General features: G+C 42.9%; 1 protein-coding gene across 4 annotated transcripts in view; it reads right to left on the bottom strand.

Moving 5' to 3' along the window:
• SUSD4 (sushi domain containing 4) overlaps window positions 1–23,549 on the bottom strand; it is a 141,666-nt gene that overhangs the window by 11,338 nt on the left and 106,779 nt on the right. Inside the window, exon 6 of one of the 4 annotated variants that reach the window (XM_050760744.1) lies at window positions 2,719–2,909. The exons of the other annotated variants lie outside the window; for them this stretch is intronic. Coding sequence (XP_050616701.1) covers window positions 2,761–2,909 — 149 coding nt within the window. The 3' untranslated portion in view covers window positions 2,719–2,760. Of the gene's footprint in view, window positions 1–2,718; window positions 2,910–23,549 lie in introns of those variants that run through there. 4 annotated transcript variants of the gene reach the window in all.

The following is a 23,549-nucleotide window of genomic DNA, read 5'->3' as shown; positions in this document are numbered from 1 at the left end:
AATCAGAAGATGTAGGTCAAAGGGTAAAATGGTGCAGTTCCATAGGATGAAGTCCAGAGCTCTGATGTATAGTATCCAGACTCCAGTTAATAATACTGTATTATACACTGGAAATTCACTAACAGAGTAGATTTCAGGAAATGGATTATGTTAAGTTACTTGACTGTATTAATCATTTCACTGTGTAGATGTATCTCAAAACATCATGTTGTACACCTTAAATATCTAACATTTTTATGAAACAGAAAAACGTACACAGAGCAGGAAGGCACTTCTCCTCAAAGGCTCTCTAAACAAGCCCCTGAGGGCCACTGTAGGATTAGAAAATTACCAAAACTGTTCTCAAAGCACAGAAAACGTCATAAAAGAGCCCACATAAATGTATGCAAGTTTGTTATCAGCAGCATTTTTTTCTCACTGGGCCTAAAGAATGAACGACTGTTCAAATCACTGCATTCACTCCGAGGCAAATGGTCCCATGGTGTGCTCAAGAATTTCTGTACCGTACAGATCAACCATTTGATCAATCATTTAATGAGCAAAGGCAGGCAGCACAGAGTGGCATATAGGGGCGTGGGCTGTGGAGTTACCCAAATTTGTGTTCAAACCTCAGCTCTACCACTGATGAGCTTCAGGGTGTTAGGCAGCTTGTTTGACTTCGTGGGGTCTTAGCTTTCCCGTCTGTCTAATGAGTGAAACAATTCCCAACTCCTCCAGTTGTTGCGAGGATTTGAAGATGTATGAAAACCGCATAACACAAATGCCAGGGACACAGTAGGCACTTAAGAAATAATAGCTATTAGTATCACTGGTCCAAACTTGCTGGGGTTCCCATGCTGCCCTTCCCATACTGGGGCACCACCAGGCTCCTTATGCAATTAGGATACCTGGGATTGCACCAGGGAGGCCCCAAACATTCAGAGAATGTGAACGCATCTCATCACACATTTTCTCAGAGGCCAGATAAAAACCATCCATTGTAGAGGCTTTAACTCTGAGACTGTCATAATCGGCTGGTAATGGAGATGCATTTTCCCCCCAAGTAGAAACATTTATCTTCACACCTTGTAGTGTTTATAATGATTGCACCCGGCAGACCATTAGCTTTGTTGTAAAGGAAAGCCCCGTGTGGTGTGGTGAGGGTAGAGGGTGGGAGCGTTTCTTTTAACTTGGAAGGAAACAACAACAAAAGTATTATTAATTATAAACTTTAGGGAGGTTTATTTTAAAATTCCAATATAAAAATACCCATGGCTTAGGGGACTTCCACCTCTCACCCAACACAGCCTCTCACTATGGGGCTCAACTGAGTTCTGCTACCACCTCCTCTCCACACCTTCCCTAACAGACAGACAGTTCCACACAGACAGACGGACGGACACACTCCCACACCCAGAGGCCTCAGACACGTGGCAAACAGCCCCGTGAACAATGGCCACGTGGCTGGCATTTCAAATAACCTGTGTGTTCCTAGAAATTCCAGTGAGTAAAAGTGGACCGGGCTATGGCACTTTTTCCGTTCTTATCTTAGAACTCCTTTAGGCTCAGCCTGTGACTCATATCCTGTCAGTTGCTAGTTCTAAGGAAAATACACCCGGGGAAAACCTGCGGGTGGCATGAAAAAAGATCCTTCTGCAACTCCACTTTTCTTAATGTTTCTTACTTTAGACATTATTAGCAACAGTTAGGGCTTTCGTGAGGCTTGGAGTCTGGACATTCAGTTACAGGCAGAATCCAAGCAAGGCTCTGCAGACACTCAGCCAGAAACGGATGATTCCTGTCCCAGTGTGAAGTCTCTGCTCCTTGTTTCATGACAGAGGGTAACGGCTCTTTTCAGACTAGGTGGAAAATTCCTACCTACACAAATGGCAGCAGAGTCCACTTTTTACCATATTTAGTCTCTTATGGAGCTTCCCAGAGGTGGGCTAGATAGGGGGAGGCAGGACCAAAGGATGGGGTGCTGAGGCATGGGACCTGAAGTCTTCCCTGTGTTGGCCAAGAATGGCCTGAGTTGGGCTGGATGGAGCTGCTATAAGACTGCAATTTACCCAGATAAGCCTTCCCTCCTGGTCCAGCCTCCTCTCAATTTAGTGTCCTTTCCTCACCTTCCCTCTGGCTATTTCCTCCTATGCAGATTTAATTCCAGCACAAACACCAGCCACTTTGGGAAGCCTTCCCTGAGCGCACAGGCAGTGATCTTGCAGTTTCTGGGCATTTTGTGCATTTTATATGCCTAATACTTGTACAGATCCGTAAACTCTTTGAGAATGGGGGCCATGTCTCTAGAGTTTTTCTAACTCCTGTAGCATCCAGCATGATTCTTGATAAACATTTGCTATTTGAGTGAATGGAAATGTCAAAGTTTTCACAATAAACCAGAGGCGGTTCCCTGTCCGCTTCTCTCCTGTAGTCAATGAGCTGCAATTTTCATGCTGTGTCTGGTCTCATTTTTCAGTGGGGGAAAAAAGGTGAGACATGATAATAGTTTTTTCATAGCCTCATTGCTTCACCCGACGGACACCACACGCAAGAATCTGTGTACATTTTAGGGATGTCTTAGTGATGTGAAATAGAGCTTTGCCAGTCCCACCTCTGAGATACACACTAAAATAAAGAGGTCAACGTTTCTAACACCTTCAAAACAATGCCAGTTGGTTCTTCCCTTGATGTACTAACAGGTGTGCAGACGATGGTGAAATACGGTATACGATAAAAATGGAATGTTTAATTCAAACGTCCTTTATTGCAGGAGAACAACATTTAGAACAGAGATGTGGTGGTGCTAGTTGAGGAACAGGTAGGTGCTGGGGTGGGAGAGGACTTTAACACAGGGCAAAAATAAAGCATAGCAGCTGCCAACCTGATGTGTGGGAAATAAAGGACAGGGAAAAGATGTTCAGGTCTTCCTCCTGAAAAAAAGAAGTGTAAATATGAAAACATAAGAAGACTATTTCTCTTGATTGATTGAAAAAAAAAAAACCTTACAGCCCTTTTCTTTCTAAAAAAATAAAGACTTTATTTTTAAGAGCAGTTTTAGGTTCACAGCAATATTGAGCAGAAGGTACAGGAAGTTCCCGTATACTCCCTGCTCCCACTCAAGTACAGCCTTCCCCATTATCCACATCCCCACCAGAGTGGTGCATTTGTTACTGCTGATGAACCCACATTGACACATCATTATCACTTAGAGTCCAGAGTTTACATCAGGGTTCACTCTTGGTGTCATACATTCTATGGGTTTGGATAAATGTGTAGTGACATGTATCCACCATTCAAGTATCATGCAAAGTAGTTTCACTGCCCCCCACCAAAATCCTCTGTGCCCTGCCTGTTCGTTGCCCCACCCACCCCCAAACCCTGGCAATCACTGATCGTTTTGCTGTCATCACAGTTTTGCCTTTTCCAAAATGTCATATAGTTGGAATAGGACAGTATATAGGCTTTTCAGATTGGTATCTTTCACTTAGTAATAGGCATTTAAAGTTCCTTCATATCTTTTCATGGTTTGAATGTTAATTTCTTTTTAGTGCTAAATAATATTCCATTGTCTGGATGTATCATAGTTGATTTATCCATTCACCTACTGAAGGACATCTTGGTTGCTTCTAAGTTTTGGCAATTATGAATAAAGCTGCTATAACGTTTGTGTGCAGGTTTTGCTGTGGACATAAGTTTTCAGTTTCTTTGTGTAAATATCAAGGAGAAAGATTGCCAGATCATACAAGAGTATGTTTCGTTTTGTAAGAAGCCACCAAACTGTCTTCCAAAGTGGTTATATCCCTTTGCATTCCTGCCAGCAACAAATGACAGTTCCTGTTGCTCCACATCCTCTTTAGCATTTGGTTTGTAAGTGTTCCAGATTTTGGTCACTTTAATAGGTAAGTAGTGATCTCTCTTGTTTAATTTGCATTTCCTGATGACATTTGACATGAAGCATCTTTTCATATGCTGTTTGTCATCTGTATATCTTCTACGGTGTTAAGGTCTTTGGAACATTTTTAAATCAGGTTGTTTGTGTTCTTGTTGTAGACTTTCAATAGTTCCTTGTATATTTTGGATAACAGTCCTTTATCAGATATGCCTTTTGCAAATATTTTCTACAAGTATGTGGCTTGTCTTCTCATTCTGTTAACATTGTCTTTTGCAGAACAGAAGTTGTTAATTTTAACGAAGTCCAACTTATCAATTATTTCTTTCACACATCATGCCATTGGTGTTGTATCTAAAAAGACATCGCCATACACAAGGTCATCTGGATTTTCTCCCATGTTATACTCTAAGAGTTTTACAGTTTTGCATTTTACATTTAGGTATATGAGCTATTGTGAATTAATTTTATGGAAGAGTGTAAGGTCTGTGTTTAGCTTTTTTTTTTTTTTTATATGGATGCCCAATAGTTCCAGCATTATTTGTTGAAAAGTCTATCTTGTTCCATTATATTGCCTTTGATCTTGTGCCAAATATCAGTTGACTATATTTATGTAAGTCTACTTCTGGGCTCTCTATTCTGTTCCATTGATCTATTTGTCGATTATTTCACTAATACCACACTGTCTTGATTACTGTAGCATTATGGTATGTCTTGAGGTCAGGCAATGTCAGTCCTCCCACTTTGTTCTCCTTCAATATTGTGTTGGCTATTCTCAGTTTTTTGCTTCCCCATATAAACTTTAGAATTAGTTTAATAATACCAAAAAATAACTTGCTGGAATTTTGATTAGGAGTACATTGAATCTATAGAGCAAGTTGGGAAGAACGAACATCTGGACAATATTGAGCATTCCTATCCATGAACATGGACTATCTCTCCATTTATTTAGTTCTTTGATTTCTTTCATAAGAGTTTTGTAGATTTCCTCAGATAGATCTTGTACATATTTTGTTAGATTTGTGTCTAAGCATTTCATTTTAGGGGCAGCTAATGTAAATGGTATTGTGTTTTTAATTTCAAATTCCACTTGTTCATTGCTAGTATATAGGAATGTGATTAATCTTTGTATACTAACTTTGTATCCTGCAACCTTGCTATAATTGTTTATTAGTTATTGGAGGGTTTTTTGATTAATTATTTTGGATTTCTTACATAGATGATCATGTCACCTGTGAAAAAGATAGTTTTACTTCTTTCTTTCCAATCTGCATACCTTTAATTTCCCTCTCTTGACTTATTGCATTAACTGGAACTTCCAGTATGATGTTGACAAGGAGTGGTGAGAGAGAACATCCTTGCCTTGTCCCTGATCTTATGGGAAAGCTTCTAGTTTCTCTTCATTAAGTATGGTGTTAGCTGTAGGTTTTTTGTAGATATTTTTTATACAGTTGAGGATGTTGCCCTTTATTTCTAGTTTACTGAGAGTTTTTTTAAAATCATAAATTGGTTTGGGATTTTGTCAAATGCCTTTTCTGTATCTATTGAAATGATTTTTCTTTTTTAGTCAGTTGTTGTGATGAACTGCATTAATTGATTTTTAAATGCTGAACCAGCCTTGCATATCTGGGATAAATTCCACTTGGTCATGGTGTATAATTTTTTAATACTTTATTGGATTGGATTTGCTAACATTTTGTTGAGGATTTTTGCATCTATGTTCATGAAAGATATTGATCTGTAGTTTTCTTTTCTTGTAATGCCTTTGTCTGGTTTTGGTATTAGAGTAATGCTGGCCTCACAGAATGAGTCAGGAAGTACTCCTTCTGCTTCTATCCTCCAAGAGAGATTATAGAGAATTGGTATAATGTCTTCCTTATATGTTTGGTAGAATTCACCAGCAAATACATCTAGGCCTAGTGCTTTCCGTTCGGAAAAGTTATTAATTATTGATTCAACTTTTAAAATAGATATAGGCCTATTGAGATTGTCTATTTCTTCTTGTGTGAGTTTTGGCAGATTGTGTCTTTCAAGGACTTGGCCCATTTCATCTAGGTTATCAAATATGTGAGCATACAGTTGTTCACAGCATTCCTTTATTATCCTTCTAATGACCATGAGATCTGTAGTGATGTCCACTCTTTCATTTCTGATATTAGTAATTTATGTTCTTTCTCTTTTTACTTAGTTAGCCTGGTTAGTGGTTTATTGATTTTATTAATCTTTTCAAATAACCAGCTTTTGGTGTTGTTGATTCTCTCTATTGAGTTCCTGTTTTCAACTTCATTGATTCCTGCTCTAATTCTTATTTCTTTTCTTCTGCTTACTTTGTATCTAATTTTCTCTTCTTTTACTAGTTTCCTAAGGTAAAAAGTTAGATTATTCATTTTAGATCTTTCTTCTTTTCTAACATACGCATTCAATGCTAGAAATTTTCATTTAGGCACTACTTTCACTGCATCCCACAAATGTTGATAAGTTGTGTTTTCATTTCATTTAGTTAAAAATATTTTTAAAATTTCTCTGAGATTTCTTCTTTGACTCATGTTATTCAGAAGTACACTGTTTACATTTTGAGATTTTCCTATCATCTTTCTGGTGTTGATTTCTGTTTAATTCTACTGTGGTCTACAAGCAGACATTGTATTATTTCCATTCTTTTAAATTTGTTAAGGTATGTTTTATGCTCAGAATGTGGGCTATCTTGGTGAGTGTTCCATATGGACTTAGAAGAATGTGTTTTCTGCTGTTGTTAAATGAAGTAGTCTATGTATGTCAATTATTGTTTAATGATTGATGGTGCTGAAATCAATTATGTCCTTACTGATTTTCTGCCTGCTGGATATGTCCATTTCCAATAAAGGTGTGTTAATCTCTAATAGTGGATTTATCTACTTCTCCCAGCAGGTCTATCAATTTTTGCCTCATGTAGTTGGATGCTCTGTTAAATGCATACACATTAAAGATTGTTAGGTATTCTTGGGGAATTGACCCCTTTGTTTTTATGTAATGCTCTTCTTTATCATGGATAACTTTCCTTGCTGTAAAATCTGTTCTGTTTGGAATAAATACACAGTAGTTACTCTTCCTTTCTTCTAATTACTGTTAGCAGGGTACATTTTTTCCATATACTTTCTTTTATTTTATATTAATTTGTCTTCATATTTAAAATGGGTTTCTTGTAAAAAACAGACAGTTGGATCATTTAAAAAAATCGACTCTGGCCATCTCTGTCTTTTAATTGGTGCATTTAGACCATTGACATTCAAAGTGGTTATTGACATAGTTGAGTTATCTGCCATATTTTTTATTGTTTTTTTGTTTGGTGCCTTTGTTCTTTGTTGCTATTGTTATCTTCCACTTTTTCTTCCACTTCCAGCATTTCTTTCTGGTTTTAATTGAGCATTTTATCTGATTACATTTTCTCTCCTGTCTTAGCATATCAGTTATACTTCTTTTTTAACCTTTTTTAGTGGTTGCCTTTAACAACCACAGTTTGCAATTAACATTTACAATGAATCCAAGTCCACTTTCAAATATCACGATGCCACTTTGCAGGTAGTATGAGTACCTTATAATTACAAAATGATCCTAATTTGTCCTCTTTTCCATCCCTTGTATCATTGCTGTCATTCATGTCACTTATATATAAGCATATATATGTGTGTGTGTGGTGTGTGTGTGTGTAATATACCTAAGTATATGTAATCAATTACATTGTTACTATTGTTTTGATATTATTATTTTGAATAAACTGTTATCTACTAGATCAATCAAGAAAAAGAAAAAGTTTTAATTTTACCTTCACTCATTCCTTCTTCAGTGTTCTTCCTTTCTTTACGTAGACCCAACTTTCTGACCTATATTACTTTCTTTATCTCTAAAGAACTTCTTTTAACATTTCTTGCAAGGCCTACTGGCAACAAACTTTCTACACTTTTGTTGGCCTAAAAAAGTCTTCCTTTCTCCTTCGCTTCTGAACGTTCATTTTTGCGGGCTATAGAATTCTAGGTTGGTGGTTTTTTTTCTCTCAACACTTTAAATGTTTCATTCCTCTCTTTTCTTGCTTGCATGGTTTCTGAGAAGTCAGATATAATTCTTACCTTTGTTCCTCTATAAGTAAGGTGTTTTTCCTTTGGCTTCTTTCAGAATTTTTAAATTTTGAGTTTTCTGTAGTTTGAAAATGATATTTCTGGTTGCAGTTTAGGTTTTTTTTGTTTGTTTTTTGTTTGTTTGTTTTGCATGTATCCTGTCTGGTTTTCAGAGCTTCCTTGATTTGTGGTTTGGTGTCTGACATCAATTTGAGGAAATCCTCAGTCATTGTTTCACCTATTTCTTCCTTTTCTTTCTCTCTTTCTGGTATCCCCATTACACATATGTTTCACCTTTGGTAGTTGTCCCACTGTCCTTGGATATTCTGGTTTTTTTTTTTTTTTTTTTTTTTTTTTCAGTCTTTGTTCTCTTTGCTTTTCAGTTTGGGAGGATTCTACTAACATATCCTCAAGCTCAGAGATTCTTTACTCAGCCATGTCCAGTCTACTAATAAGCCCATCAAAGGCATTCTTTGTTTCCATTACAGTGTTTTTGATATCTAGCATTTCTTTTTGACTCTTTCTTAGGATTTCCATCTTTCTGTTTACATTGCCCATTTTTTCGTACATGCTGAATATTTCCTCCATTAGAGCCCTTAGTATATTAATTATAGTTGTTTTAAATCCACCGTTTGCGAATCCCAACATTCCTGTCATGTCTGCTTCTGATGCTTTCTGTCTCTTCAAATTGTGTTTTTTGCCTTTTAATATCTCTTGTAGTTTCTTCTTGATAACTGGACAAGGTGTACCAGGTAAAGGGGACTGCTGTAAGGAGGCTTTTGGTAATGTGGTGGTGCCACGCAAGGGAAGGAGAAGCACTCTGTAGTCATAAGAGAGGGTCTCAGTCTTTCAGTGAGCCGGAGCCTCTGCACCGTGAGCTTCACAAGTGCTTCTCAGTTTTGTTTTGTTTCTCTTCACTGCCTTAGGTGGTACAGGATGGCTAAAGGGGGCAGGAGTTGGGTATTCCCTTCCTCCAGGTCAGTTAGGCTCTGATAACACCGCAGCAGTTTTGGCTGCAGTTAGCAAGTTTCTCTGGGGGACAGACCATGTTAAGAACAGACTGCTCCAGCGTAATTCATAATGGCTCGTTCGCCTCCCCCTGCCAGAAGCACAAGGGGATTTCTGTGGAGAAAAAATGTTTACTGTGAGAACCTGGTAGAGCTCCTGGAGGTAAAACTCACATAGTATGGGGACCCCCATGACTGGGTCCCCCTAGAGCTTTTACTTCTAGAGTTGGCCACACTGAGGCTGCAACAATTCATCAATTACAGTCAGGTTTCTTACACCTTCCCCAATCACTGTCTCGTTTCCCTTGGTGGTTTTCACCTGTGAATCTCTGCTCAGGTAAGCCGTGACTCTCTGTGCTTTTCTGTCTCTCCACACTGAGAGCAGCAGTTTGCCCTGTGACCTTACTTCTCCTATGGATCCCTGAAGAGTTCTTGATTTTTCAGTCTCTTCAGTTTTTTACTCATTGTTAGGACAGACTGGTGACTTCCGAACTCCTTACATGCAGAACCAGAAACTGAAATTCCCCCCAAAGGCTTTTCAAGGGGTTACTGAAGTTTTTAGACCAGCGATGGTTGTGGACAAGCAGTCCTCTCTGGACGGGGCCTGAGTCAATCTCTGACTTAAGAGCTAAGTGCTTGCCTGGCTGCTCTGTGTCTGAGCAGCAATTGAGAAGTGACTGCCATCCACTATCAAAGAAAGGAATGCCTTTCAGAGTCCTGGAAACTTGTTCCTTAGTCTTCTTGGGGAAGACAATCCTACCACCTCCCTTTTACAGGGGCCTGGGAAGCTAGTAATAATTAGAGTATGTATGTATGTATGTAAGTATGAGACAGGACCTTGCTCTGTCACTCAGGCTGGAACACAGTGGCATGACCACGGCTCACTGCAGCCTCAACCTCCTGGGCTCAAGTGATCCTCCCAGCTCAGCCTCCCAAGTAGCTGGGATTACAAGCACACACCATTATGCCCAGCTAATTTTTGTATTTTTTGTAGAGACAGGGTTTCACCATGATGCTCAGCCTGGTCTTGAACTCCTAGACTCAAGAGATCCACCCACCTTGGCCTCCCAAAATGCTGGGATTACAGGCACGAGCCACTGAATCCAGCCAAAATTAGACTTCTTTTTTTTTTTTTTTTTTTTTTTTTTTTTTGTTGAGATGGAGTCTTGCTCGTCGCCCAGGCTGGAGTGCAGTGGCGTGATCTCGGCTCACTGCAAGTTCCACCTCCTAGGTTCATGCCATTCTCCTGTCTCAGCCTCCTGAGTAGCTGGGACCAGAGGCACCCGCCACCACGCCTGGCTAATTTTTTGTATTTTTAGCAGAGATGGGGTTTCACGGTGTTAGCCAGGATGGTCTCAATCTCCTGACCTCGTGATCCACCCGCCTCGGCCTCCCAAAGTGCTGGGATTACAGGCATGAGCCACCGCGTCTGGCCGACTTCTTTCTTAATATTACGCAGCATCTCAATGAACCCAGAAAAAGTAAACATAAGTGTTTTAGCCTGCAGAGCTTCTCTGGTGGTGTGGTGGCATTTGGGCCAGGCACTCATTTCTTGTGTGGGACTGTCCAGTGTCCAGCATGCTGTGGGGGTTTAACAACACCTCTGCCTGCCCAGGAAATAATAGCAGCATCTCCAAGCCATTGGAACAACCCCAAATCCTCTACTGCCCCACCCTTGCTATGCTCCCAATGTCCCTGGAATCACCCCTTGGAATTTCTACTTGTTCCTCACTTTCAAACCTGGCCCAGGCCCATCCCTGTCCACCTGGCAGGATGCCTGGTAGTGACTGGGAGGCAGATGAGTCAGGGTTTGAAGCCCAGCTCTGCCACTCATTGGCTGAATAATCACAGGCATGTTAGTTACCTCCTCTCACTCAGTTTCCCCATCTGTCTGATGAAGAAAATAATACCCACTCACTAGAGCTGTTGTGAGGGCTGCATGAGCTAAGAGCCTGAGCCAGTGGCTTGCTAAGGGAGGCTCACATCAGGTACCAATATTGGTTTGTTTTCTGGGAAGGGGATCCATGACCCCGACCCTGCCACATGGTGAAGCCGCTGGAAAGTGTGGGGAAAAGAAAGCATCTTCCAGTTGTCTGAGTCCCCAAATTCCTCACATCCCACTTTTAGCCTAGGCAAAAGTGTCTGACCCTGCTGCTTCTCTGTCTCAATAGAGATGCGACCGAAGGCAGATCCTCTCCTCGTCCCATGGTGTGGTCCAATTAAGTGTGTGAGCTAGAAAAGTGTCCCCCTGGCCAGATGCTCCCCATCATGGGCAGCCTGGTGACAGTGGCCACAGGGAACCCTGCAATGGGCTCCTCCCTGGAGCACAATGGCCAGCTCTGTGACCATTCCCACATGGAGACGCCACAGGATCTTCTCAGCGAGACAGAAGCTGCCTTGCTCCAAGGAGGCCTGCGAGGCACATTAGCCCCACGGGTTTAAGGAAGCAGGGCTGGGCTGCCTGCCTTGCCCTGGATGACCCTGGCTGGCTTCTTCTGGGAGGTGAACTACACCATCCTTTGGAGAGATGGGGCTCACTGGGGACAGAGTCACCCAGCCTCCCTGTGCACTGGCAGGGGACTCAGAGCCACTTTCTCCCACTGAAGTCACCCTTCTATCTGTCCAGCTCTGATTTTTTTCTGCAGGTGACTCCTGGCCCCTTTTTGTGAGTGCTGTTCACAACACTGAAGGTGGGTGGCTCAGAGGGCCTACAGGGCCAGGTGGCAAAGGCCACCTTGTGATTTGGGGGTGTCAGCTGCAGAAGCCCATGCTGTCTCCACTACTAGCATGTGGCTGGAGCATTTTCATTTTCTTACAGGCAAATAAATCTCAAACACTTCTCTCCTGTCTTTAGGTACATCCAGGCCCCCATCGACGCTGTCTGAGCTCAGGGAAGGGCAACTAATCCTATTGCCCAAAGCACAATGAAGCTAGAAAGCAAGGCCGATGCACTAAGTAGAAAGAAAGAAAGAATTCCTCCATTGTCTCTTCCTGCTTTGCGTTATCAGCACTATGGCACCTCCTCCAGCATAGATAAGGGAGACTGTTATGCTTGGACAATTTGCATTTTGGACTTTCTGAAATAAGATCCTCTTTATTCGCTTATCTAAGTATAGTAATTATGTTCTTTCACTCGTTTTAAAATTCACTTATTTAACAAATATTTTTTGGACAACCACGGATACTACCTCAGTCCCATCCTCAGATGACAAATAACTAAACACATAGATATTTACATGGCTGGATAGGCCGTCTCCTCTATCTGCTGAGAAAAACATTAATAGCACAATCTCACACACACAGGAGTTGGGATGGAGCTCTCGGGCACCACATCTCCCATCAGGGTTTGGAAGGCACCTGGACCAAAAGGAGGTAGATGTTCTTTTATGCACAGTAAGATCCAAAGTATATGCTGCTACTAGCAGATTAGATAACCAGGAGTCAGTAGGTTTAAAAAACTAAAGGCCAGCCCACCTTGCTTCCTCTGCAGTGGAGATGGGCCAGAGAGAACAGCTGCCATGTGCACCCCATGTGGGAGTCTCCAGACACAAGAGGAGGCCAGGAAAAGGGCCCGGGCCTAGGGAAGGTGAGAGGTGAGACTTCAAGGGGCCAGTGCAGCTGGGGAGCAATGGAAAAGAGAAAATAAACAGGAAGAAGGAGAGTCTGTGGGTGGAACAGTCTCTATCAAGAGAGGGCAGGTCATGTGGGGATGTCTCATGGTCTTGGTCCCTCAATGTAGATAATGCAGGGACCCTGCTGAGTCTCCAACCCCACCCTGATGCTACAGATTGGATTCTACCACTGAGAACTGGTGACTAAAATCTGCTTGAGTCTTGGTGTAGACTTGGGTGTTGTTTTCTGATGGAGGGTGGTAGGGAATTGCTCTTTCCCCGCAATCATAGGCAGGTGCCCAAAGTACCTTCAACAGGGAATATGGGTGGTCAGAGAGGTGGAAGAAATTACTTATCAGCTAAGCAACAGACTGATTTCAAGATAAGAAACTGCTCACGTTACATCTAATCACAAATTCTCTGTGCCACACTGGAGACCAATAGGAGGTACAGAAGAGAGACTAACAGCATTAGGTGTGCGTGCAAGACTCTGCTTTAGATGAGCTGTCCAGGAAAGCCCCTAAATAGATGACTTTTAAACTGAAATCTAGAACAGCCCTATTCACAGTGGGGTCCATAGACCACTGGTGCACCCTACTGGTACACCAACTGTTGGCTACAAATCCATGACAAATAAATAGAAAATCAATTTGACCTTGTCACAACATCCATGTGTTTTCAATTTCTATTTTGATAGATATTTTCAATAACTAAATTACATTTAAATAATGCAATTTGACTACAGTTGAATCTGATAGTTAAAAATGGGACTTGTATTATGTGTTTGTCTTTTCATTTTATCTAGAATCTGTTTTTATTGTGTATTATTGGTCTGTAATGTATTGGAAAACAATAACCAAACCACTGGTCCCTTCACTACAGAGATGAGAGGCCCTCCTCCAATCATAAATGCATACAGGAATGCACGATGCATAAAGACTAGGAAGGACTTGGTCCAGGAAGTGCTGGAGGAGGACGTGCCTGGCAGAGGGGATGGCACATGTAAAGGTGGGCTGGAGGCACTGAAGAGAGGCCTGGATGGTGGCTGAGTTTGCAGAAGACAGAGGGCTGCACAGCATGAGGGAGGGGAGGCAGGCACACACAGTGTGTGTGCAGCTGCATGGCACCACAGCAAGCAGTCGGGATTTTATCATAGTGTGAAGGGACACTGCAAAGAGTGGGGACTAGTATATTTTTTAAAAGCTAGCTGGGTGGAAAACAGGCTGTTGGAGAGCAGGGATAGACATGGCAGGACTGCCAGGACACAGCTGCCATGCCTGGAGAGATGATGGTGGCCCAGACCAGGACAGTGACAGCCAATGTGGTGGGAAGAAGAGTGACTCAAATGTCCTTCCTCTGTTTCTACAATAGGGCTTGGTGATTAGGGGGCTAGGAGAAAAAGAATCAAGGATAACTCCCGATTTCTGACCTGGCTCCATTGTGGTACTATTGACTATGCTAGGTTTCTGTTGGGTTTATTTGTTTCACGGCAAGGGAGTGGTACAGAGCTTGGTTTTGCACTGGTCGTGTTTGAGCTTCCAGTGGGAAAGTCATCCAGTTCAGTTAGGCAGCCAGAGAGTCTGGGATAAATGCAGAACTCAGAAATCATGAGCATAGAAATAATCTTTACAGCCATGGGACTGCATGCACTCACATGTGGGAGAGGGCAGACAGAAAGGGGAACGGGACTCAGTCCAAACGCTGAGACACCCTACAGGGATGAAAGAGATGGCAGAGGAGACTGGGGTGCATCACAGAAGCCGCGAGGAAGACTGTCTCAAGGAAGAGGGAGCGGATCCTCACAAGCTGAGAAGGATGGAAAACGAAGAGTGGCCATTGGATTTGGCCATAGGGGAGTCAGTAGAGACCCTAAGAAAAGCAGCTTCGATAGAGTGGCAGAGGGGAAGCCATTCTGCAGTGAGCTGGGGAGTAAAAGAGGAGGGCAACCTTAGGTGACTCTTTAGAGAAGTTTGCCACAGGGAAGCGGTAAAGCAGAGGCCAGAGGGCCCAGTGAGAGCCCCGCCCCCACCCCAGAGCTCTTGATCTTGTTAAGACGTTGGCAGGAGTGGTTCAATACAGGGTACAAGGTTGGTAATCCAGGCAGGAGGGCAGTCTTTCAGGAGGAGAAAGATGTGATCTTCCACATGAGTGGAAGGAGGGGCTGGCCTTTGACAGGCGTAGGAGGGGCTGGAGGGAAGCATGAGTGCTGGACACAGGCCCCAGCAGATCGGTGGCCAGGGTGGTGGAGACATGAATAAGCTGCCCTCTCCCCTTTTCCCAATGAAGTGTGAGGCAAGGCCACCACTCAGAAGTGGGAGGGAGGCTGAGTTGAGAACTGTGTATCACTTATCACAGTCCTAAACCCATGTATATGTTTCACTGCATGCAAAATAATAAAATGAGGCTTAAAACCAGTCTGTGTGCCTTGTAACTATCCATACAAATAATTCCAGGGCAGGGGTCGGGGGGAGGCAGATGAATGTAGAATATTTTAACCTACTAAATGGATATTTAGAATGTACAATGAATGAATACTAATGTAGTATTGTAGAATATTTTAACCTACTAAATCCTTCTGAGCTACTGAACCCAGGTGCTTTGACTGGGTATTTTCATTCTTACTTCTTCCAAAGGTCCATACAGCCCCCTGGATGTCCTTCATGTAGGAAAGACTTGCCCTGTTAGTCTGTGCATTTACATCTACCCCACACAGCTGGCGGAGAGGCTGCCGGCTGCTCACCATAATCCATGTTCCACGGGCACCCAGCTGGCCCATGTTACCCACTGTGCCTTGTTTCTCTAAGTTCTAGCCAATGGAATATGAGGAGAAATGATAGCTACTACTTTCAGGCTTGATCCATGAAGCCCTTCCATGCTTCTGCCTGCCTAGAATGGAGATGATCCCTCCTAGGGGACCTCAGAAGCCCACCTTGAAGCCAGCAGAGCTTCCACTGTCCCCTGAATGACTGGATGAAGAGGCACTGGCGGATCAATATTCACTCAATGCCACTAAGTGAAACTAAACTTCCATTTTGTGAGCCATCATCCCTTTTTGGTAACCTTCTTACAGCAGCAGTCTACCATATACAGTTGGTATAAGGAAGAAATAACAGATGTGAATCTGCTTTGTGAAACAGCAAAACATGCACGCTCCAGATGTCTGTTGCTATTATTACTGCCACACTCACCTTCTTCTGCCATGTTAGTGCTGCATTTGAAGAGTGTAATAATGACTTAAGCCACTGCTTCCTCAACCCTGGCTACACAGAATTACCTGGGGAACTTTGCCTAATTGGTCTGGAGTGGGTCCTGGGCTTGGATAGGTCTTAAAGCCCCAGGGTGATTCTAACGGTTAGACAAAGTTGAGAAGCACTGCCCCCACAGTTGCAATGGTCAGAGGACGTCCTCCATCCTCTACGTGCTGAGGATGGATGGTGGAGCCAGTATGCAAATTAAATTGTCATGGTATCTGGTCTGGGTCTTCACCGTTCACGGGACTCTTGCTATATGAATTGCAGTCCAGGGACTGTCCATTTTGGGATCAGCTAAGTGCTTATTAGAAATTGGTACTCTCTAGCAACACCTACTGAATCAGAAACTTTGTTTCAGCAAGATTCGCAGGTGATTCACATGCACAGTGCAGTTTGGAAAGTGCTGTTCCAGATCATGAGGAAACTCTGTAGCTGACCTCAGTAGTAAAGCTGGCTCTTAATGCTACAGTCTCAAGTCTCAAGTTGGCCTTGAAGAGCGTGGAGAAGTGGCAGGAAAGCCAGCGATCCTGTATACTGAGTGCAAAGGCATTGTCTCAAGACAGCCCAGCATGTTGTCTATGTGGCTCTGAGAGGTAACAGGAGGACAGGGACTCTGCTCCCATATTGTACAGAACCACCCAACCTCTCTCTTCAGGAGTTCTGCTGAATTCTAATCAACAAAACTGTCACCGCACCAGCCGTTCCCAGTCCGATCTAAATCTGGATAATGATTCCAGGAAGTTGCATGGAACCCTCTGTACCAAAGTCCTGGCCGTCTCCAAGGCTACGTCTGAAACTTTGCTTTTAGCTCAGGGAAAATCAATAAACATTATACAGCACATTGCATTTTCCACTTTTGTTTTGTTGTACAACACAGAAGGCCAATACATGTGTCTACTGAAGGAAGCCAGTGATGATGAGGCTAGGGCTTTGCTTATTTCCGAGCAGGATGGAGCATGGTGTTTACCCGTTCAGAGATGTGCTGACAGATCAAATTTAAGATCAATAGTACCCAGCAGTGCTGAGGGAGGGGCTCTCACCTGCTTTCCATCTCTGAGTCACTACGTTAGGATGTCCCTGAAGGAATACAAAATGCATGTGATGACAACTGTGAAACTTCAGTGAAAAAAAAAAAATAGCTTCACATAAGAAATCTGAAGCGTGCCTGGTTTTGAAGCCACAAGGAAGCCACAGAGGAGCACACAGGTGAGGGAGCAGGTGTAAACCCGTGATTTCTTCTGGCAGCAGCGGGGAATGGCTGGTGCCAAAATCAAAAGCTGACACATGTTTCTGTGTTCTGATGAGGTTGCTTGCTTTCTTTGCATTAATGGGAGCCCCGATGGCTACACTGAGGTCAGTCTTCACCACCACAAGGTGAAAATAAATCACAAGACGTCTGTGGCGTCAGAGTGTTTTGATGTCTGTGAACCTTTCCAATACATGAACCCCCTACAGTCAGGACTCCTAAAGGTAATTGGGGCAACTGAATTTTTTGTAAGGAAAGGAAATCAGGGGAACAAGATTAAAATGGAGTGTGTGTCCCACCATGTAACCTAGGAAGCCCACAGGTAAGGGAGCATTTAGAGTGGATCATTTCTGACCCTCTCTGCAATCAGCAAACCCTTCTATTATCAGAGATGACACTGAAGTTAAATGTGCTAGTGTATCCAAAAACTGGACCAAAGTGCCACACAGACACACATACATTCATGTATTCAATTTTCTGAGCCTCCAGTTTTCCTCCCATAGAGTTTTAGGAAAATTATTAGTGCCTTCTCATTCTCGTCTATTAGCAAGTCCTAATAGATGAGGAAATACATAATTGAGTAGTGAGTTAAGAAGAGTAGGAAGCAATTGGTCATGCTTTGTTCCTAGCTGTGCTTGAGTGTATGTGTGTATGCACTTATGGGTTCTATATTATAGTTAGTTCTATAAGTTCTATATTATCCATAGAAAATAGCCACATTTTCCACTAGCAAAGGTAATTCTAAGGTTTACATGATAGAATTTTATCAGTATTTCTTAGTGTTCTGCAAAAAACGCATGCTATTCTGTGAAATGCACCATGCTTTTCTGACATCTGAACAAATTTAAGAAACACTGGCTTAGAAGACATGGACAGTGAAAAGAGAGGAAGAAAAGGAAAAGTCAGCTAGGAGAACAGAATAGGAGAAAGTGTGAGGGTGAGAATGTGAGAAAGGACAGGCTAAGAAGACATAAGAAAATCAGTGGATTAATGAGAGACTCTAGAGAGGCAGCTTTGCACTGCCTCTAGTGCAAAGGTGCAAGAGTGCAAAGGTGCACCTTCCTGGGTTTAAATCCTGGCTCAAACACTTAGTGGCCATGACCTTGGGCATTTTACTTTTTCACCTTATTTTCATTTTCATTCATTTTATTTTCATGTTCTTTCTGAGCTTTGGTTTCCATCATCTGTCAACAGAAATAGTAATATCTACATTGCAGGAAATTTATAAGAATTAGAAATAATATCTGTAAATCAGCAAGCACAAAGTGCCTGGCACAAAAGTAAATGCTCAATAAAAAGAGACAGCTATTACTAGCTACATTACGGGCCAGTGAGATGAAATGCGAGCAGTAATGACATTTCACAAGAACCTACTGTGAGGCAACATATGCAGGCTATTTCACTCAATCCTAACAACAATTTTGCAGAGCAGGTGTTACTATTGCCTCATTTGCAAAGATAAGGGAATTGAGGCTGAGAAAGGTGAAGTTATTTGCCCAAGGTCATCTAGTAAACTAATAGCGAGCTGGGACTGGACCTTATGTGCTGCTGACTCCAAAGCTGCCATCTCTCACTGAGTCATGCCATGGGGTTTTAAGTGAGCACAGGAGAAAGGGAGCATAGTGCCTCCCAAGAGCCAAGTGGAAGAGCAATGATTTCATTATCTGCTAAGACATGTATTATGCACAATGGGATTAGAGTTCGGAAAAGCCTGAGGCCTCCAGAGCTAGAGGAAAAGAGAGCTGGAGGAACCCTGACAGATACAGGGAAGCCTCTGTTTGTCTCAGCTGGTATAATAAGCAGGGTGCGGTGTACTGGGCAAGAGGTAAGGTTAGCTCAGAAAAGGGCTGTGGGCAGGCCAAAGGATGCTGGCCAACTGGGGTTTGGGAAGATTCAAAGATAGTCCTTTAAACCTGGGAGCAAGAGCTAGAGGGAAGATGGAAGGGAGTTTGCTTCTTCCAAAGCTAAGGCAGGGAGAGCATTTGCAGTGGGTCGAATTGGGTACCCCCCAGATTCTTATGTTGAAATCCTGGTACCTGTGAATGTGGGCTTATTTGGAAATAGGGTAACTGCAGATGTAATTAAATTAAGATGAGGTTACATTATAGTAAGGAGGGCCCTTAATCCAATATGACTGTTAGGTTATTCTGCTAATTGTGTTGCTATAATATAATACCCAAGACAGGATAATTTATAAAGAAAAGAGGTGTAATTGGCTCATGGTTCTGCAGGCTGTAGCAGCATGGCTCTATCATGTGTTTCTGGCACAGGCTTCAGGAAGCTTATAATCATGGTGGAAGGCAAAGAAGAACAGGCGTGTCACACGGCAAGAGTGGGTTCCAGACATGGCGGGGAATGCCACATGATTTTAAACAACCAGATTTCATGTGAACTCAGAGCAAGAACTCACTCATCACCAAGGGGATGGCATTAAGCCCTTCATGAGGGATCCACCCCCATGATCCAGTCACCTCTCCCAGGCCACACCTCCAACTCCAGAATCAAATTTCAACATGAGATGTGGAGGAAGCAACATCCAAAACATATCAACTTGTGTCCTTATAAGACGAAGAGGCGAGACACACGGCCATGTGAAGACACAGACACCAGGGGAGAACTCCATGTGATGACCGAGGCAGAGGCTGGAGTGAAGCGGCGACAAGCCACTGAATGCCAAGGAATAAGGCAGCAGCAGAAACCAGACTGGGGATCCTTACGCTCTGGGGACAGTAGAGTCCCCCACAGCTAACTCCAAGGGCCACAGAGTCTTTAAAAATGTCAAGTAGAATGGTAGGCAAAGGTCCCTCTCGCATGCTGCTTTAGTCATGGTTGGCTACAGAATTCTTGGCTTCCCAGCTTCCTACAAATGAACTTTTCTTCCCAATTCAAAATAATTTCCATCAGAATAATATACTTACAGTATGAAAATACAGACTGACGTAAGCACAGGTGTTTACTTGTGATAGCTTGAACTAAGGACTAGTTTTAAAATCTGAATTTCAATATAATTGGCTTTTTAAAATTTTTATTTTTTATTTTAACTCCAGTCATGCTTCCCCTTCTTAAGGCCTGGACCAGTGAAATCCCTTCCCAGGAATGGAGAAGACGGGGTTAGAAAATACATTAGGGGCCGGGTGCAGAGGCTCATGCCTGTAATTCCAGCACTTTGGGAGGCCAAGGCGGGTAGATCATCTGAGGTCAGGAATTTGAGACCAGCCTGGCCAACATGGTAAAAAACCCCATCTCTATTAAAAATACAAAATTAGCCAGGTATGGCAGTGCAGCCTGTAGTACCAGCTACTTGGGAGGCTGAGACAGGAGAATTACTTGAACCCGGGAGGCGGAGGTTACAGTGAGCTGAGATCACACCATTGCACTCCAGCCTGGGTGAGACAGAGTGAGGCTCCATTTCCAAAAAAAAAAGAGAAAAAAAAAAAAGAAAAAGAAAATGCATTAGGTTCTCATCCACCAAAGAACAAACCAGCCAGAATGTAAACAAAGTCCCAGACTTCTTCAGAAGCCACAAAAGATGTGCCATGGGATGAAGGCACTGTCCTCTCTGCACACTCTAACTTTAGAGGAATGTGGGCACAGTTTAGAGTCAGGCATTATCTTTTTACAGAACCTAAGCCAAAAACAACAAAAACTCTCTTCAGTACAAAAAAGAAAATGATCGTGAACATAGGCATGATGGTTACCGTTTCTATGAAAAAAATGAATGACATGAGACAAAAAGATGGGAATAGAAGACTATCTTACCCACCCATCACTCCAAATGTCTAATTAATTTGGGAGAAAAGGCAGGGAATTACGGCAATGGTTTATGAAGGAAAGTGGAGATGGGGGTGGGAACTGGGGTGGAGAAGGAAGAAAGGAACAACAGAGAGGAATGACTCCAAACAACCTGTCGAACATTGCCGAGTGACTCCCAGCCTGAAAAAGGCCCCTGAAGTGACTGAAGGGATTTATTACCTTCTGTGTCCCACCTGATTGAAAGAGGTTTTATTACTATGAAATACAAGTCATCTTACTTCCCAGAGAGGAAAGAAAGAAATAAATCCTGCCTGCAGCAGGAATGGAGAAGATACTCTAGAGTTTAAGGACAAACACAGAATCTCCCATTTGTACCGGTCATCTATTTTCTGAGCATAATGAAGTCACGCTCGTGGCACAAGCTAGAGGCTCATACCCCTGGTCACAGCTTTGCTGTTGCTTAGCTCTGCACTTCCTTCAGTGACCTGACATTTAAGCATCACAAAATAAAAACCTCAGCTTGCACGTCTGTGAGTGTGCAAAAATAGGAGGGGATTACAGGGCAAAGGAGGATTATATTTTGGTGAGAGCTGTGAACCCAGTGAAAGAAAGGGACATGTTCCCCATTCCCTGCTCCAAACAGGGAAGCCTTCCAAGCTCATGCAGGTCCCGGAACAGGCTACCTGCCCAGGTGAGAACGAAGGGATGGGGGCTTGGGTGCAGTTGGGCTTGAGCCTGGTGAGATCCCATCTAAATGGTGGGGAGAGGGGATTATCTGAGTCCTCCCTTGGGTGTTCTCTTCATTTCTTGATTTTGCGGGAGAAGTAGTTCAAACCAACGAAGCTTTCAGCTTTCTTTCCCCTTTGGTGGGAGAAGAATCACCTCTCTTCTTCCTTTGACCTCAGTCTAGATCGCTGCACTTACATGAGATTAAAAAAAAGAGAGAGAGATAATTTAAGGAGTCCAGGAGAGACAAAGGGTTCATGGTTGTGTTTCCACCAAAGCTAAAAGGAAAGCAAGGTGCTGAGGCAGGAGCCTGCCAAGGGGCTTAAGCTAGTGAACAGCAGATTCGGAGAGAGAGGATGAGGACCATCCATCATGTTGGGAATCAGAAAATGCAAGAGAAAAAGAGCCTAAAAAGTAACGGCAGGAATGCCTGAGAACTTGGATCTACTTGAAAAAAGGAATAAGGTCTCTTGGTTTTCTTAAGACAAAAAGATTAGTGTTTCTGGATTTGATATAGAAAAAAAAAAAAAGAATAATGAAGCTTCTTATGCCATGGCACAATCTATCTTGAGTACAGGAGAGATGTGTGACCAAGAAGAGGAAGAAGCTACAGTGGCAATTGCTTATTGTAAAAGAAGAAGAGAAAATTAAGCACAGTGATCCTTGAGAATGCTGTATGGCATGCAAGCAGCTATTTTCTGGTAATCACTCTGCTGTAATATATGAACAGTACATGGGAATGATATTAGAATAATTTACTATTGCTGGTGAACAATAAATTAACAGGATTGCTTGCTATTTTGCATTTCCCTCTAATAAAACAACCACCAGGGTCACAGGCAAGGTGATGGTAATACAAACAGCACCAGACACAGGGATTTTCACCGCCAGGGAAGAAAATGGCAAAAGGGGATAGTATGTACTAATGTATGTGCCCAGGTTGCAGAATTCATTTTCATTTCACAAAGGGACCTCTGTTTGTTTCAGACAGGGAGAAACACATGAGGGAAAGGGCCTGAGATTTTCTCTTTAGTCCTAGGCCCAGGGAACGCATATTTATCTTCAAAGAGAACTGAAGATTCTTTTGTTTTTGAGAATAAGATCTAAAAATCCCATAAGACTTTGACTGATGTAAGCCGGATTCCTAATTAGGATTATAAATTAGCCATCTACTTACATCCTTGAAGGCTGGGAGTCTAAAGAGACGGGCGGTGGGAGGTTTGTGTGACCCAAGCCAATCATTTCATTGCTCTGGTCTCAAGTTTCTAAGGAGGCAGAACCTGATGTATGATTTTCATATATCATGCCAGCAAACTCTTCCTTCAAATAAATCTTGAGTGAGAACATAATATGTAAATATATAAAACAGAGCCACTGGGGCTGGGGGAGCCTGGATCAAAGTTACCTGAGGCTTCCCAGGGAACTCCCAGGGCCTTAGAGCGTTATATTCCAGAACTCCTGGCCAAGCATTACCTAACCTTATATTAGCTAGAGGAGGTGAGGGAAGGGCAGAGCCTAGGACAAGCAGATAAGTCAGAAGCCCTCCCTCTACTGTCCCATGGAAAGAAGCCCCCCTGCTATATCAAGTAAAAAAGGCATTTGCTGCCCTTTTCTTCCTTTTTTGCCAATTACATTTTATGCTGGGTCCAGCTGCTGGCAGGATCACGGATAAGTCTGCAGGGAGCTTGAGGGCCCAGGAGAGGCTAATCGAGACCACGCCTCTGGCCAGAGGGTTTATTCAGAACCGTGGGAGGCTGAGTGGGTATTCAGTGTCCAGGTGGTCACTGCTATTATCGTTTACAGAGAGGTGCACAAGACTTGAACCTCTAACAGCAATGGCCACTTGGCACACTGTACATCCCTGGTTGGCACCAGAGCCTTACCTGGGAAGGAGGGAGGGAGGGAAGGAAGAAAGGAAAATTTCCCCATCGCTCACCATTGTATACAGTGTAGCTTGGGGCAGATCACATGGTATTTCCCTCTCCCTCCTCCAAAA

This window comes from Macaca thibetana, chromosome 1 (genome assembly GCF_024542745.1).
Source record: "Macaca thibetana thibetana isolate TM-01 chromosome 1, ASM2454274v1, whole genome shotgun sequence".
In the NCBI taxonomy this organism is placed as follows: domain Eukaryota; kingdom Metazoa; phylum Chordata; class Mammalia; order Primates; family Cercopithecidae; genus Macaca; species Macaca thibetana.
The sequence above is the reverse complement of the archived record's forward strand: the minus strand, read 5'-3'. Positions and strand labels throughout refer to the sequence as shown.